Source organism: Pinus tabuliformis, chromosome 5_2 (assembly GCF_031772625.1).
Source record: "Pinus tabuliformis cultivar Carrire ecotype Pingquan chromosome 5_2, CPIR1, whole genome shotgun sequence".
NCBI classification, from domain to species: Eukaryota; Viridiplantae; Streptophyta; class Pinopsida; order Pinales; family Pinaceae; genus Pinus; species Pinus tabuliformis.
Genome location: NC_142306.1, coordinates 421,183,164 through 421,199,910, shown reverse-complemented (window position 1 = coordinate 421,199,910; position 16,747 = coordinate 421,183,164). Strand labels below are relative to the sequence as shown.

General features: G+C 31.6%; 1 protein-coding gene across 1 annotated transcript in view; it reads right to left on the bottom strand.

The window, feature by feature from the left end:
- Nucleotides 1-1,266: 1,266 nt before the first annotated feature.
- Nucleotides 1,267-16,747, bottom strand: part of LOC149159369 (expansin-B16-like) — a 50,839-nt gene continuing 35,358 nt past the window's right edge. The window contains exons 2-5 of the mRNA XM_089434276.1: nucleotides 3,970-4,170; nucleotides 1,852-2,161; nucleotides 1,611-1,740; nucleotides 1,267-1,464 (exon numbers count right to left, since the gene is read on the bottom strand). Coding sequence (XP_089290402.1) covers nucleotides 1,267-1,464; nucleotides 1,611-1,740; nucleotides 1,852-2,161; nucleotides 3,970-4,170 — 839 coding nt within the window. The remainder of the gene's footprint in view (nucleotides 1,465-1,610; nucleotides 1,741-1,851; nucleotides 2,162-3,969; nucleotides 4,171-16,747) is intronic.

Below are 16,747 nucleotides of genomic sequence, written 5' to 3'. Positions count from 1 at the left end.
TTGTCTAATTCTTGATTACTCTAGGGAAGAACATCCAACAACTTACAAAGTGATTTTTCTAAAAGATATATTTTTCAATTTATTATGTTTTGGAAGAAAGCCAAGGCTAAGGGTGATCATTATGAGTGAATTTAGATTATGAGCTAGATCCTTTGGCTAGTTGTTTTAGTTAGGTCTCAATTTCCAAGCATGAGATGTTTTTTAAGTCTTTTGGGGTGAAAAACAACCCCCACTCCCACCATCCTAGATAAATAAATAACAATCGGTTCAATAGTAATAATAATAATTTACTTTTAAGAATAACTTTTAAAAGTGAAACTGATGTTTAAGATTTCCTTGTTTGTGGGGTAAGATATAAGATATGCATATAAGTAAAATGAATAAAATATCTTTATTTGTGGTGTAAAACAAGTTTAAGATTAATATTCCATGTTTTATTAAATGTATATATGTTTGACTTATATATTAATTTCTTATAAATAATAATAATAATTTAATTAGTTCTTATCATTCTTTTTAAAAAAATTGTAACATGTCATCTATAATGAAATGAAGTGTTTGGATGTTTATTATAAATTGACACATGTCTTATTCATGGATCATTTAATTTACACTGTTGTGTCCATTTATTTATCTCACATTATTTTTATTGTTAATAATAATAATAATAATTCCAATTACTTATGTTTCAAATTAAAATTGATACAAAATTGTATTACTTAATATGGACATTGAAACATTTATTTATGATTGGAATATTTTTTTATTTATACATATGTTTTTAAATACCACGAGCATATAATGAATTACACACCTTGTTCATATTAAACTTCATTATCAAATTATTTTTAAATGTTATGTGTCAATTCGATATGAATTACACAACTAGCTGGTATTAAAATGCATAAAACACTCAATTCGATAAAAATTACACAACTAACTGGTACTAAAATGCATAAAGCACTCAATTTGTTTTACTGTTAATTACTCTATCTCTCTATATAAAAAACAATGTGATATTAAAGATAAAATTAACTATTTAATAAATAAGCACTCTTGAACCCTGTCTTTTCTGTGATCCGTAGTTTTTAAATGAAACAAGACTATATACCAGGAAACAAGACTATATAGCGGACTCTTACACTCCAAGGGAGTAGAGCACTGTTGCTAATGATATACACACAAAATTTCTTTACAAAGAAACAAAATATCAACGCGTGTGCGGCATGCCTGTCATAGAGTGAGAGCAGTGGGTGCAATTGAACCTTAGTGATAGTTGACATTCGATTTGTATGTAGCAGTGGGTTCCCAATTTTTCGGGATAACGTTGTTTGCCGTGAGCGTTTTTTTGCCGGAAAGAGAGGTCAATCGAATAGAGAAAGGCGCTTGGAGAGGGTTAGGGCTATTGAGAACCCAGTTTACACCCCAATTATGTGTCATCTTTTGCCATGATTTAGAGTTTGCCTGCATCAAAATCAAATAAAGCAAAACGGAGATGATATGACACAAAATCCCAGCTCTTATATAAATCTCTCTCTGATCGTATATATACACAAAGTATGAATCTGTGTATATATCATAAAACTTGGGTATATATATGCGCAGAATACCTGTTGTAGCTCAACTGCTGCAAGATCACCATCTCTTGCTTGATATTGAATAAATACCGCGAAAGAGAAATTATTGGTTCCTGCGTCAACGTGGAAGGCAACATTCATCCCCGAGTATTGGCAAGGCACCCTGCATAACCAACAAAAATCAAGTGTGTTTTATGTCAAAAACAATTGAAATTATAAATGGGCCAAATTGTTATTGATGGGGGGTTAATTCAGTAGAGTAGATATAAAATACCGTTGGAATGATATAGGCACGATTCCAATCTTACGGAGGTCTGCATCTTTACCGGGAGCTGCAATGCTGTCAAAGGAGGCACCACTGAAATCAAAGTGTGTTTTGCCACCTCCGCAGACTCCGCCACCTGGACATTCATCAGTGATCACCACAGTCACCGGCTTTCCAGAACAAACGCCGCTCTCAGTGCACTTTACTTGATAGCAAGCTCCACAGCCTTGTCCGCCTTTGAACAGGACTGAACTTCCTGCGGCTATTTTTGAATTGAAAGGGGATCCTTTCACTATGCCTCCGAATCCACATGCGCCTCCTGCAGTGCAACAAAATTAGAAATACAATTTCATTTTCTCTTTCATTCCAATTTGTATATAATATAATATATAATACTACAATGCAATATTGCAATTACCGTCACTCCCGAATCCATGTAGAAATCTACATACCAAGTTGCAGTGGCCGGCTGCCAGCCATTAGTCACAGCCACCCATTTGCATAGAATTACAAGTGTGATCACATAACTAAAAGAGAATCTCATTTTCGAAACCAACCAAGGGCATAAACTCTTCTATTGGAGTTAGAGAAACTACAGTGTACCACAACTCCTAAACCGAAAGTACAGTGTACCACAACCCCTCAACCTCTTCTACATTTATAGTTAAAAAAATTAGCAACAACTTCGTTTTAGGGTTTTGACCGTTTCTCCACTTTCTCCCTATTGTTATCAATATATTATTATATTTATAGTAAAAAAGATTGGCAACTTCGTTTTAGGGTTTTGACCGTTTCTCCACTTTCTCCCTATAGTTATCAATATATTATTATATTCTTCGTTTTACGGCTTTGACAGTTTCTCCATTTTCTCCGTATTGTTATCCATATATTATTATATTCATTATTTTATTTCATTTAGTCTAGTTTCTAGGTATATGTAAACTGTTATTATTAATATTTTGAAATTATATTATATTTATTATTTTACTTCATTTAATCTAATTTCTCTTTTCTGTATGTGTAAAGTGTGAATTAATTATATTATAATTAATGTAAACCATGATCATATTACAATATAATATAATGATAATGTACGAGGGTAGGTTTATTAAAATATAAGAAAATTTCAGTTTTCTATAAATAAATATTCATTTTTTAATTTACTTCATTATTAATGTGTGTAATAATATTCATTACTCAACAACACTTTAATTGAAGCTTATTCCACCTAATAGACAAAACTATCTTTTTTCCGAGCATTATTTCTCGTCAATTTTTATCAAAATACTTACAAGTTCTTTTAAATTATAAGTTTAATTTTTTGTTTGCAAAGCTAGAATGCCTCTGGGCTTTTCGGATGTGATTAATAAGTTTATGCGTTTAATTTAAAAATGTATTTTAAACAACAAGAAATCACGATCTTGCTAAAAATTATATTATTTTATTTAGGCCAAAAAGCAATTTCATCTATTAGTTCAGTACGTCATAGTCTATTTTATCTATTTATTTAACAGCTCCATACTTGTCCTCGTCTTAGAGTTTCTCGTTATAGACTTTGACAATATCTCAATATCCAATGTACTATTATTAATATTTTATACTTTTAAATTATATTATATTTATTATTTTATTTCATTTAAAGTTTTGAATTATTCCAGGCCATAATTTCATTCCCCTAAAATAACTTCCTTTGTGTATATTACATTTTTAATATAATGTTATACATAGTTTAACTAGAACGTATATAAATATAAAAACTTAAATATGAACTATTAAAATATTATATATTTATTTTAAATAAGTAATAATTAATACATAATACATACTATTTCAAATAATCAACTGATAATACATATTAAGAGTATTTATAATGTTAATTAATTAAAAAATATAATAATAATTTTTAATAGAAATAAAAATATATAATATTAAATGTTGATATTTGTAATATATTGGAATGTTGGTTTATATATTTTTTCTTTTTTAATTTAGTGTTTATAACATTCTATTTACTTAAATAACTATATTTCTTATTCAATAATATATTTTATTTACGTAATTAATGTTATGGCTCAATCCATGATTTCAATTTAAATATATGATACAAGAAGTAGATATATTGAATGCCTTTGGCTCCCGAAAAAGCGCCCTGCTCTGATGGCGGGCGATAAGCGTCATTCGTTATTCCACTCTGTTTTCTTGACATGCGGAGGTCACAAATTTTGCACAAGGTTTCCAAAATGGGCCTGCCCGCTGCCTCCGCCTGTGAATTAAAGGACGAATGGACAGGAGCGCCCGCGCTCACTTGAGAGTCGTCGACAGCGTATCCTGATTTTAAAATTTAGATAAAGTATCCCTCACTAATCGGGTCTTTGAATTTACCCACATAATCAAAAGTGCAAACCCAGCAATCTTCAAGCATGTTCAAGTCGCTTAAGTCTCCAGACCGCAATGACCGTTAGTTAACACAAAGATTAATGTTATTTATATTCACCAATGACCGTTGAAAACATAAAATATTTAGTGTTGTGTAACAAAGTCAACTCATTTTTATTATTTATATAATGCATGTTACCAAAAGGATTAATAAATTCTTTAGGGTTAATAATCGACTTACCGTTGTATGCGAAATGAATATTAGAATGGATTCACTGTTGTATGAAAATTGAATATTATCATGTCTTCATAGGTTTATCTTAAGCTTTTTCTCTTTTCTCTTTTTTTGTTTTTTCTAGCTTGTTTTGTTTTCTCTGTTTTATTTTTTCTAAATTCGTTTGTTTTGTTGTTAGCCATGCATACTTTGTGATTTTTCCTCAGTTGATTGAGATTTTTCCGTAATAGTTTTTTTTGGGTTGTTTAAGTGAAATTAAAAATTTAAAAGAATCATTGGAATTGCGAAGATTATATATTTTGAGTGTAATATGAGTTTTTTTATTTTATTGAATTTATTTATGCATTTTGAATATAATTTAAATAAAGGAAAATTGCAATTTCACAATAATTTTATAATTACATTTAGTGATAATTATTGGAAAAAGGTTACAAAGTAGATGTTAGATATCTAGTCTTTAGGGACTGAGATATGTGGTAAATATTTAGGAAATAGATGAAGAACTATAGGTGAATTGAGGGATCCATTAAAAGTTTTTAGAAGATGAAACCTGAAGTCACTTTCTCTTGTACATATGCATTATATAAGTTAATGAAAATTATTCAATCATAGATTCATTCTCTCTTCCTATGAGTGCTATCAAAGCCTAGGTTTTTTGATAACTTCATGATTTTCTTCTAGAAATATCTACCATTCTCTACTCATTTCTAAGAATCTTTGTCAAGCCCTCTATCAACAATGTGTTATTTCTCTAGTTTGGAATGCCACTTGAGATTCTTGACCTTCACATGGAACATCCCCATTTGAGTGCCTACTCAGTGGTTATATATTATGTCTATGTTCTTCTCTTATAACACGTTTGAAAAACTTGGAGATGCATCCCCACAATGAATGAAGGGAAATCACAAGGGTCTCTTCTCTAAAGGTTTCTTCTCAACCATGATAAGTTCCAAGGTGCATGTCTCAGATGCATAGAACATGAATTCATTCTTGTGAGTCGCCATAATCAAGAGGAAATCCATATCTCCTTATGCGAATTGTTAAATGCTCGGATATTTTGAAAGCATCTTCCTACTTGGCTTTTTAGAGATTGTATATGGAAAGAGAGACATAATTCAAATGGGATTCCACTCTAGGGCACTCTAATAAAAGATGGAATCTACTCCCTCATAAGAAACTGGGTGAAATTTCAACGTGTGAGTTTCTTCTTTGAAAGAGGTCCCCTGCCTTTCTTATAGCTTTTGGTGTAGAATCAATCCCTAACATAAGAATTATATTTACAAAGGTTGAAGAGCATGGCATGGAGGATATATATGGTGCCACTTTGAAACTCAAATTTCTAGAGGATTGTAGCACTTATAGCTTACTCAACAAATGACTCTCCTTCCTATGCCAAAGACACGTAACTTGATAGTCCTATCCATGGGGAAGGGTTCAACTCAAAACTCTATTTAAAATTGCATTCTCTCATTTCCATTGTTAGCATGGTGCATCAATTTTTTTCCCTAAAATAATGAAATATTAAACATGCTCTGATTTTTAAAAATGTATAGGATGGTAGTTGTTAACGAGATGATGACAATGTATCTATCAAACCTATAGCAAATATAGAGCTTGTCATATGGAAGAGAAAATACAATAAAACATATTCCTTGATTGTTGTGAGGGCAAGCGAAGAAGTGAATTGTAACATTATTTCTATTAAAGATTCTTTTGATGCTTTAAATAAATTGAAATATTTGTATGACTGACACTTACAATTGGAATTCATAGAATTGTTGGCGTAGATATTCAAGTTAGATTTGAAGGATGATGATCCCATGCCTTTAGCTTCTATGATCAAAGCTATCATGCATGATATCCATACCAATATATTAAAGATACAAATTCATCTCACAAAATTCATCAAGGCTCTCTATCCTACACATTATTACTACCTTCAATCCCTATACGCTAGTGGCCATATGAAGTTTCTCACAAAAGACTCTAGTGGAAAATTTTGATAACGTAGAAACCTTTTGGAAAGAAGACAAATCACCCCACTAGAGATGCTATGTGCATTTCTCAAAAAGGAAGAATCAATCACATGATTATTCTAGAGGAAAAGGTAATAAAGGGGATGTGTAAGAAATAATTCCAGAGGTACAAGGTAGGAACAATCACGTTGAGAGATCTAATCTTCATTATGTATCTTATGACAAGAATGGACATGACGCAAAGGCAAGTAGGATTAAAAATAAGAAAAGGTAAAGCATAAGATCTGGTGAAATGTAAAGCATCTAAATCTATTGATTATATTGAAGTAAATGAAGATTTATTTCACACTTCATTTACTTATTGGAGGAATGCATTCCTGCTTGAAATAGATGCAACATGCCACATGAACTTATGGAGAGACTTATTTAAAGCTTTAAATGATAATGTAGATAGTACAATCTATATTACAAATGAATAATTCTAAAACCTCTGAAAATTAGCACTGTTAAGATAAAATTGCCAAGGTTCTTGGATTTTCTTCGACATGATGTTCTCTATATTCCCAACCTACAAAGGAACTTGCTATATGTTGTGCACATTTGATACCAAAGCCACTGTATTCATATATTTGATGTAAAATTTTAAATAAGGAAGACTTCCAAGAACATGTTCATTATTATAGAAGTGGAGGATGAAAGATTATTGACATTGAAAGGGACATCTACTCATGAAAAATATTCTATATACCTTCCACACCATGGTGAAGATACATTGTGATATAGTCTCTTATGGCATGCCAATTTGGATAAATTAATTATTATAACTGTTTGTTTGTTGAAAATGAATGGTATTTTTATTTTTCCTACTATTCCTAGGAAGCTAAAGCAATGCAATATTTGTTTCCTTAGAAAACAAAGAAAACAACCTTTATATGATTCCACTTCTAGGCATGTAGGAAACTTCTATTGATACATTTTTATTTTTGTGGCCCCTTTCCCATTCTATATACTAATGGAAATAAATACATCATATCCTTTATTGATAATTACACCAAAAAAACTTGGATGTACTTGTTGAAAGATAAATCACATGCTTTTGGATCTTTTACAAATTTTCACATATGGATTGAAAATGAAGCACAAACACATATTAGCACTCTTTGTATTGGTAACATAGGAAAATATACATCAAAAGAATTTCAAACTATCTTTTCCAACACGGGATTCAACATCAAACCACAATTTCATACAATTATCAATGGAATGGTGTAGTTAACAGAATGAAAGGGACTCCCTTAAATATGGTTTGCTCAATGATATTTTTAAAAAATGAAATTTTTATGTTTTTGGATTAATGCAATGCTATGAGTAGTATATGTTAAAAATAGGTGATGATTTCATGCTCTTGGGAGCAAGATGCCTTATGAAATGTGGTATGGACACATTATTTTAGTGAAGCTTCTCACGGTATTTAGTTCAACTTGTTATGCCTTAATTCCAAAGGTGCAAGGAAACAGAGTTGATGCAAGGAGTCAAAAATGCATCTTCTTCAAGTGTTGAGACTCAATCAAGGCCCTCTAACTAAAACTAAATTTATCATATAATTTCACAAGAAGGAAAATAACATATTTATAATGCAACAATTATTTGACAATAGCATATAAATAAAATTTGATTTACAACATATTAAAGATGTAAAGAATTTGATTTGTATCACTTTACATAAATAAAAAAGAAAATGAAAGAATGTTTGATCTAGTGGCTTAGTTAGGGTGCTCCTATTAAGACTGTTTGATTGAATTTTCCACATTTCCAACTAGGAATGTCTAATTAGCTTCTTAGCCTAGGGAACCTCCATAGGGTTCCTAGCCCTCAGAGCCTAAGTCCAACAACGACTATCATAGTGTGTCAAAAAATAGGCCCAATACTCTCCAACCACAACAAAAGTCAATCTCAAAACCAATATCCTCAGTTCTCATTCCTTCCGTACTCCTCTAATTCCTTCCTCTAATACCAAAAATATAGATCAATGATTCCCTTATCCTCTCATCCTGCTTCCTTTTATGTCTCCCCCATTCATACACCTCGACCACCTATCATTAAGGCCATGAATACACCCCCATATTTTTAATTTAATGACCTTGACTTCCCCGCTATATCTTATCCAAAATTAAGTTTGAGGAAGCAACTTGTGAAACTTTGGGAAATGAAATAATAATAAAATAATAGGTCATATCAGTAAAATTATGTATTCACAAGAATCTAATAAATTTAATATTAATAAGTATATACCAATATAATTTAATAATTACAAACTAAGATTTTAAGGTTAATTAAACATTAATTAATATTAACCATTAATCAAGCTTAAGCATTTATTTAATCACCTAACATTTAAAGCTTTAGAATACTAATGTATTCATGCAAGATATGGGTATGTAGCTAGCATACACATACCTTGTATCTACAATAATAATATTTATTGGAATCAAGCACAAAAATTCAATAATTCAATACTTAGGTTAATAAGATAATGTAAGTTAATGATATTGATCCATATTTATGAAATAATGAAATGAAACACGGATTCAAACCAAAGTCATAGAGAGACAACAAAAAAGAACTTCAATTAATAGATATCAATTGTTGAAAACTGTTTACGGGTCTACGCATGGAGTCGGTTTACACTTTTTAGGAAAGGGAGGGCTTGTTTAGGTGAAAAAAGGGAGTTCGATCGAGCCATTTTAAGCCCTTGTTCGAGCCATTTTAAAGCGATCAATCGTGTTGCTTGGGGGATAAGAAATAACTTGATCAAACGTTTAAAAAAACACTCCATTGAGCTCATGCGTAACGTTACGTATAGGAGCTCGATCGAGTCGTAGAGCTCGATCAAGCCAGGATTTCTTATAAAAAAGACCTAGCCACAGTCTACGCAAACCATTTTGTGTGGATTGCAAGTAAGAAGAAGCTCGAAAAAAGATTTCTAAGCTCGACCAAGATGGATGAGCTCGCTCCAACTACGCAACAACCTTACCAATGTCCCATAGGCTCAAGACAAGGTAGGTTTCCTATCTTTTTTCTCTTTTATTTATTGCCAATGTCCCATAGGCTCAAGACAAGGTAGGTTTCCTATCTTTTTGTCTCTTTTATTTATTCTTTCTTGCACAATATAATAAATTAATTTGAAATAAGAATCCATCATGCAGAAACTACAAAAAACAACCACGAAAACCACCATGAAAAGCAAAAAAAAAAACCAAGAAAACCCTTGAAAACCATAAATAACCACCAAGAAAACCCTTGAAAACCACAAAAAACTTAGCAAGCCAAAAAGAAAACCCTTGAAAACCACGAAAAAAATATTATGATTTTTCTATTGTAAAAAAATTATCTTTTAATTATTCTAGGTTTTAAAGTTTTTCTTAGAAATTTAGTTAAATAAATTTTCATTTTTTTTGTTATTTAAAATGCAGTTAAGAAATATGCCCAAAAAGATTCCAAAACATAAAACAACCAATAAATAAATAAATTAGGAGCTTGAGATTGACATGATGAAAATGGTTGTTCATGGTGAATGTCTATTTATCAAATACATTTTTTTTTAAATATTTTTTTAATAATAAATATTGTAATTTATTTTAAAAAATTAATTGTACTTAAATAAAATATTAATTATATTAAAAGTCCAAAACAAGATTTTTTTTTGTTATATATATATATATATATATATATATATATATATATCACTCTCTATAACATAACATAGTTCTATAACTATTTAACATAATTTGCTCTTCGTAATAATATAATATGAGTGATGCTCAACAACTTTTTAAGGCTTGAGTTTATCTACAAAATGTAATTTTCCTTAAAATTTCCAACACTCATATTTGTAAAATTATTTTAATTTAATGACATGGAAACTATATATATCTTAGTTCCCATTCTTATTAAATTTATTAGTTAACTAATGATTTTGTAACTTACACTTCCTATATATATATCTATATATATATATATATATATATATATATATATATATATATATATATATATATATATATATCCAAGTTTCAACAATGTACCATTGATACATACATTAAATCCATGATGAAAAGTGCATTTAAAGTGAGTAAACACATTTTAACTCTTTTGTAATTTGCATTAAATTGTTTTATGTAGTGTGTTGTATCATAAACATTCTTAATGCACTTGTACCTATTACATGTCATGTGTCAAAGTCAAAAATTATAAGAAATTGTCTTATGGAGTATTTGGTTGGCATGAAATTTTATTAGTTTGGCAAATACATTTATTTTAATTTTTAACATATATTTACATATTTATGCTCTATGAATAAAATGAATTATTTAGAAATGGAAAAAAGTGTGAAGTTAGATTTGATCATCTCTTTCAATTGTGTTTACATAAACTCAATACTTTAGTTGATAAATTATAAAAAAAAAGAGACTCTATAATTTAGGACTTGAGGCTAGATTATTCTACTTGAGTTTAGAAATTGTTTTCTTGTCAATTTTCTTTCTAAGTCGACATTTCTTTCTTGGATTAGATTATATGTATTATATATAATATTTTTTTTTATATGTAATAGTTTAGTTAACATTTTTTTCTTGGGTTAGTTTATATATGTATTATAGGTAATATGTAGACAGCCCCAAGGGATAACTCGGTTGGTTGAGTTCCTGTTTCTAAGTAACTCGCCTATCAAGAGGTCACGAGGTCAAATCTCCTCAATTCCCTTGGGGTTAGGCCTTGCTAGTTTCGCTGGCGGGTAGATTCCTTTAGGTTGATCTACCTGGATTTTCCCATGGATGTAGCAGTCACTTAGTGTCTGTGAACCACCTTATAAAAAAAAGGTAATATGCAAACACATCTCCTATATGCTCCCTAACCGCAGGTTGTCAGAGTGTGGGGGAATCTGGTATACATGGTCAATCTCATGAAAGATCATGTATCCCAACTAGAGTTTGTGTTCCACTCATAGATCCTAGCTTCGGCACTAGCCGTAGTGTCAAAGGCAGTATTTCTGACTCTGTGGATGATCGTGTTACATATAGTAGAGCTTCTTCACTAGTTGTAGGTACACCTCCTACATTTTTAAATCCTCTTTAAATTTTATGTGTTTATGTCTTGAAATTGCCTTTAATTCTTAAATCGCCTTCAATTAATGTGTTTGAATTTAATGTTTATGTTATTATGCTTCTAGTTTGTTATATATGTTAAATTATGTTTACAATTTTCAAACCCCCAACAGGGCGTAGTTGAGGATCAAAGTGCAACATCGATCCCTCTATGGAACAATGTTATAGCTAATATCACGGTTGAGGATGTTAGGGCCCAACATAAATGGGTCACATGAGAGATAGGTAAAATATATGCTAGTTCACTTACTAGGCGTAGTTTTTCTTTGATGTTGGATAACATCAACAGGTTGATCGAGACATATTAGAGGGCGGGCCCACAAAGCCACCTCCTATATTCCATACATAGGATTAGGAGATTGGAGGTTTTAGGCCCACATACTTGGGAGGTGGTGAAAGATGCCACCAAGGACATTGATGTTTGTGGGGAGTTGCTTGACATCCCTTCAAACTGTTATGCTAGACGTGTCGGTCTAATTCTTCTCAAATATTTTAAGAATGTTGATGCGACCCCTTTTGTTCATGATCGATTCATTGGAGCTTAAGGCCATCTCCCCCACCATGACCAGGTCCCCATTTACTTTATAAAGCACATATATGTGGAGTTCATGCTACATATGATGCCATATTATACCAACACTGAATTTGAGTTTTATGGACCTAGATATGATCATGCCATAGCTCATAGCGACCTTGCGCATGTAGTACCATGTTACGAACATAAATTGTATAAAATAAAAATAAAAATAAATAATGAAATGAGGATTTGTTAAATAGTCATTAGTTAAGTGAAAATGGATGTCTAAAAGATATACCCGGTCACGAAAGGACACCTGCCTAGGTATATATGTGGGTCCTCATTGTAACATTCTACATCACTTGTACATTTTTATATATAATAAATTATTATTACAAAATACCTCTCATGTATTTTACATTAACGTTAACAAGCTATAGGGTTTGTTGCTTCAGTGGTATCAGAGCCATGCCGCACAATATAATAATGTGAGTCTTTGAACATTGTTCGTTGCACAATATGCCATTACGTTCACGTCTTGAATTCATGGAGAAATTTAGTAAAATTCAAGAAGCATTTTAGTGTTTAGAAAAAACATATCTAGAAGTTAAAGTATGTCAAAGAGAAATCCATAATAAGGAAGATGATAGCGATGATTTAACGGAACAAGGTGAAGCAGGGGAAGAATATTTTGATTACAATGATGATAATGAAAACAAATATGTAATAGATAATGATCTAGATGAACAATATCATAACAATGAGGAAAATGTTGAAGAAGACATTAATGATGATGAAGAGGAAAATGTTGAAGAAGATGACCAAATTTATGTTGCAAGTCATTGTAAAAATTTTGAGTGTAAAAGATTCTATGAATTACTTGAATGAAACAAGCCAACATAGAGAAGAGGAGGATGAAGAACAAAGTGATGATAAGGAAATCGATGCAACAACATCTCTTGCTAATTCAATCATAATATGTGAAGGGAAGGAAGCGATGCTTATGGATACACCCACATTGACTAAAACTCTCATGAATTCAAGAGACAGACAATATAGAAAGCACGATAAAGCAACTACAGTAGAGAAGGACCGAGATTTTTCAAATTGTATTGAAGAGAACAAATTTTTTTCAAATACCAGAGACACAAATGCAAATAATAAATTACAATTCAATGGACATAATTTCTCTACAGGCGATGAAGCATAGCCTCTAGATATGTATGATCCAACTTGGTTGAGTCCAGGAGGAAATTTATTCAATCAAATTGGCTTTGAAAACCTATCCGACAATGAGCACAACCATTATCAAAATCTCAAAGCATTGATATCATTGAGTACTCTTCTCAGAAAAAATTCCATTTAGGGAACTCTGTCAGATTGCACCATGGTGGGTGTTTGAATACAAAAGACTTGTGTAGGATAATAGTTGACAAGTTCGGCAGGCAGCACATGATGCTATGGCTAATCTTTATTTTACTATTGGAAGAGGTATTTCTCCACATTTGAGGATTTTAATGGGCTCATCGTGGTTAGGTTAGTTTGGCCCCTTCACAGGAATATTTGAAGCTATAAAGAGGTCCTTCCAGTTGGATTTTCCAGTCTAGGAGAAAAGACTAGATGCCTTGATTCTATGTGGAAATGAGATTTTTCACTACGTGGATGAGAATTTAAATCTTATGCTGCAAACAATATATGACAAAACAACTCCAATAGAAGAATTGGAAGAAATTCCTGAGCTTGTTGTGTCGTCCTCTTTGCTTGCATTAGCATCAATTCTTGAGGTTTTTATTGGGACATATTTACAAAGGTCATCATCTAAAAATGTCATTCGTTCTGATGGTATTAATCTAAAGAATGTTGTAAAGGCAAGATATGGAGCTTTCACAGTAGCAGAGAAGATTTGTCGTACACACAAATTCTATCAAGGAATTTTGAAGTCGCGAAGTTCTAGAGTTTGTAGAGCTATCTCCCAAGTGTTGTTGAGTTTTGTGAAGTATGTTCCAGAAGTTTTTAGTGAAGGAGACATGAAGATTCCAACAAGTATTGTCCTTGGTTCATTTCAAGAAAAGGATCCAACCTGCCATTCTTCCAGGTGGAATATGTTGTTGTTATTTACAGGAAAGTTTCCAAAAGCATGGAGGGCTACTCCTCTTTAGAAAGTCATATTACCTCGACTATGGTGTTTTCTTAGATGTGTTTTCTATGGGTCACAACAAACATCATATCCCTACCTACTTCCTATGTTAATCTCTATGCCTCCTAGTACAAATTTAGCAGCACAATTCTTTATTGATTTCTTTCGAAGCCTTTGGGAAGGGAATTATGTGTGTCTTAATTCACCAATTCATTGAATTACTCTTTTTAGAGCCATGAAGGAATGTTTTATGCAGACTATAAATAATGCATCAAGATATGTCGAAGATGGGTATGCTCAAAATGGTGATTCAAGTGAGGCCTTTTCACTCTTGAATCAAATGCAACTCTTAGGTATAAATACCCAATTCGCTAACTGTGGTTAATTTACTATCCACACTAAGTTTTTTGGGAGCTCAGAAACAGAGCAAGGGTATCTGTAGTTATGTAACAAAATGTGGCTTTGAGTCAAGTGTTTTTGTGGCCATTGTCATCATAAGCATATATGCCAAACATGGGAGAACAAACTATGCAACCTGAGCTTTTCATAACATGCATGAAAGAAATGTGGCCTTGTGGAATGTTATGCTCGCAGATTTTGATGATCCAAATATTTTCTTCGACATATCAATAAAAAATAAAAATAAAAATCGATGTCTTCGTCACAAGTTGTGTCCCCCGTTGATGTTGGGTCAAATGACTGTTCCCCAGGGTCAAACGCTGGGTCATACGATGTGTTCCCCGGTGATAAGGTTCACATGTTTCAATATATATATGTGCGTTGGGCATTAGTTCACATGTTTCAATAGATATATATATATATATATATATATATATATATATATATATATATATTCAAGCTTCCACCATTGTCCACACTGCCGTCAACCACTCTACTAGGCACATCATTCTCAGTTGACACCCTTTTCTCTACCACGATGTTGACCTCTACCCTGTCATATGTTTCGTTACCTCCAACAACCTCGTTCCTTTCCGCCGACGGGCTGACCATCTATGTTCAACCAGGCCAAATGTAATTTTTTTAATAGTGTAACAATCGCATCACTTCAGTTCAATGGTTGTTGGTCGCGAGTCAAGAGTTATAACAACATATATATATGTTTCATAAGATTACTATATAATTAATTATATAGTTAATCAAAATAATAATAATAATAATAATAATTTATTATATATATCTATCTATATATCTATATATATCTATATATATATATATATATATATATATATATATATATATATATATATATATATATATATATATATATATATATATATCTATATATATATAGATATAGATATAGATATATATTATTAAAAAAATAGACGTAACCCTGGGCTCAAGAGTAGACATAATCTTAGACTCAAAACAAAATTACTAGCGAATTATAGAACCTGAGCTACCAGTGACAACAAGTTTCCATATGCCAAGATGAAAACCGCAAAGACAATTCTGAGCAATATGGATTTGAGGACAAAGCTTTTGAAGGAAGGGGAAATGTTACGAACATAAATTGTATCGAATAAAAATAAACATAAATAAATATAAATAAATAATGAAATGAGGACTATGTTAAATAGCCATTAGTTAAGTGAAAAGGCATGTCTAAAAGACATGCCCGATCATGAAAGGACACCTGCCTAGGTATATATGTGGGTCCTCATTGTAACATTCTACATCACTTGTACATTTTTATATATAATCAATTATTATTACAAAATACCTCTCGTGTATTTTATATTAAAGTCAACAAGCTATAGGTTTTGTTGCTTCACACCACCTCTGAGATTGTTTCCATGACAGTCTTAGAGTGTGTTATTGCCGATGGAGCTAGAGCAAGCATCATAACTTGATGCTTAGACTAGGCGTATCATTGTAGATACCATGCATAGGACATTGGCCAATGTGCATGTTGCATTGCATAAGAGATGAGCAGACCACCTTCGTTACCTCATGACCCACTAGTTCCATTATATGATGATTCATATCATGAGAGTCTAGGGTGTGACCATCTTTTGTCATATGCACGTAAGTGTTGTGATACCATCTGTGGCACTTGGAGGGTGCAAGAAATACATGAAATAAACCAGGTACATATATATGGAACATTTGAATCTAATTGTCAAATAATACATTATTTATCTTAATAAGTTTGTATCAGATTGCATTTATATTAATAAGTTCATGATAACATGCATACACAACCCATCTACATGGATAAGCTTCTAAGGTAATCTGAGGGGGAAGTTGATTAGCTATAGTAACCTCCTCTAGTGCATGTTTCTATGGCTCAGTCTCCTCCACATCCACCATGTGGAGGAGAGTAACTATATACAACCACATGGACCAACAGTTGAGGTAAACTTTTTTATTTCTAAGATCTCAACATTTTTTTTTTTAAAGTTACATGTATGCATGCTAATTAATTCATATATCAATTATGATTTGTCGTTTCCATTGTATACACAAGACCAAATGCAG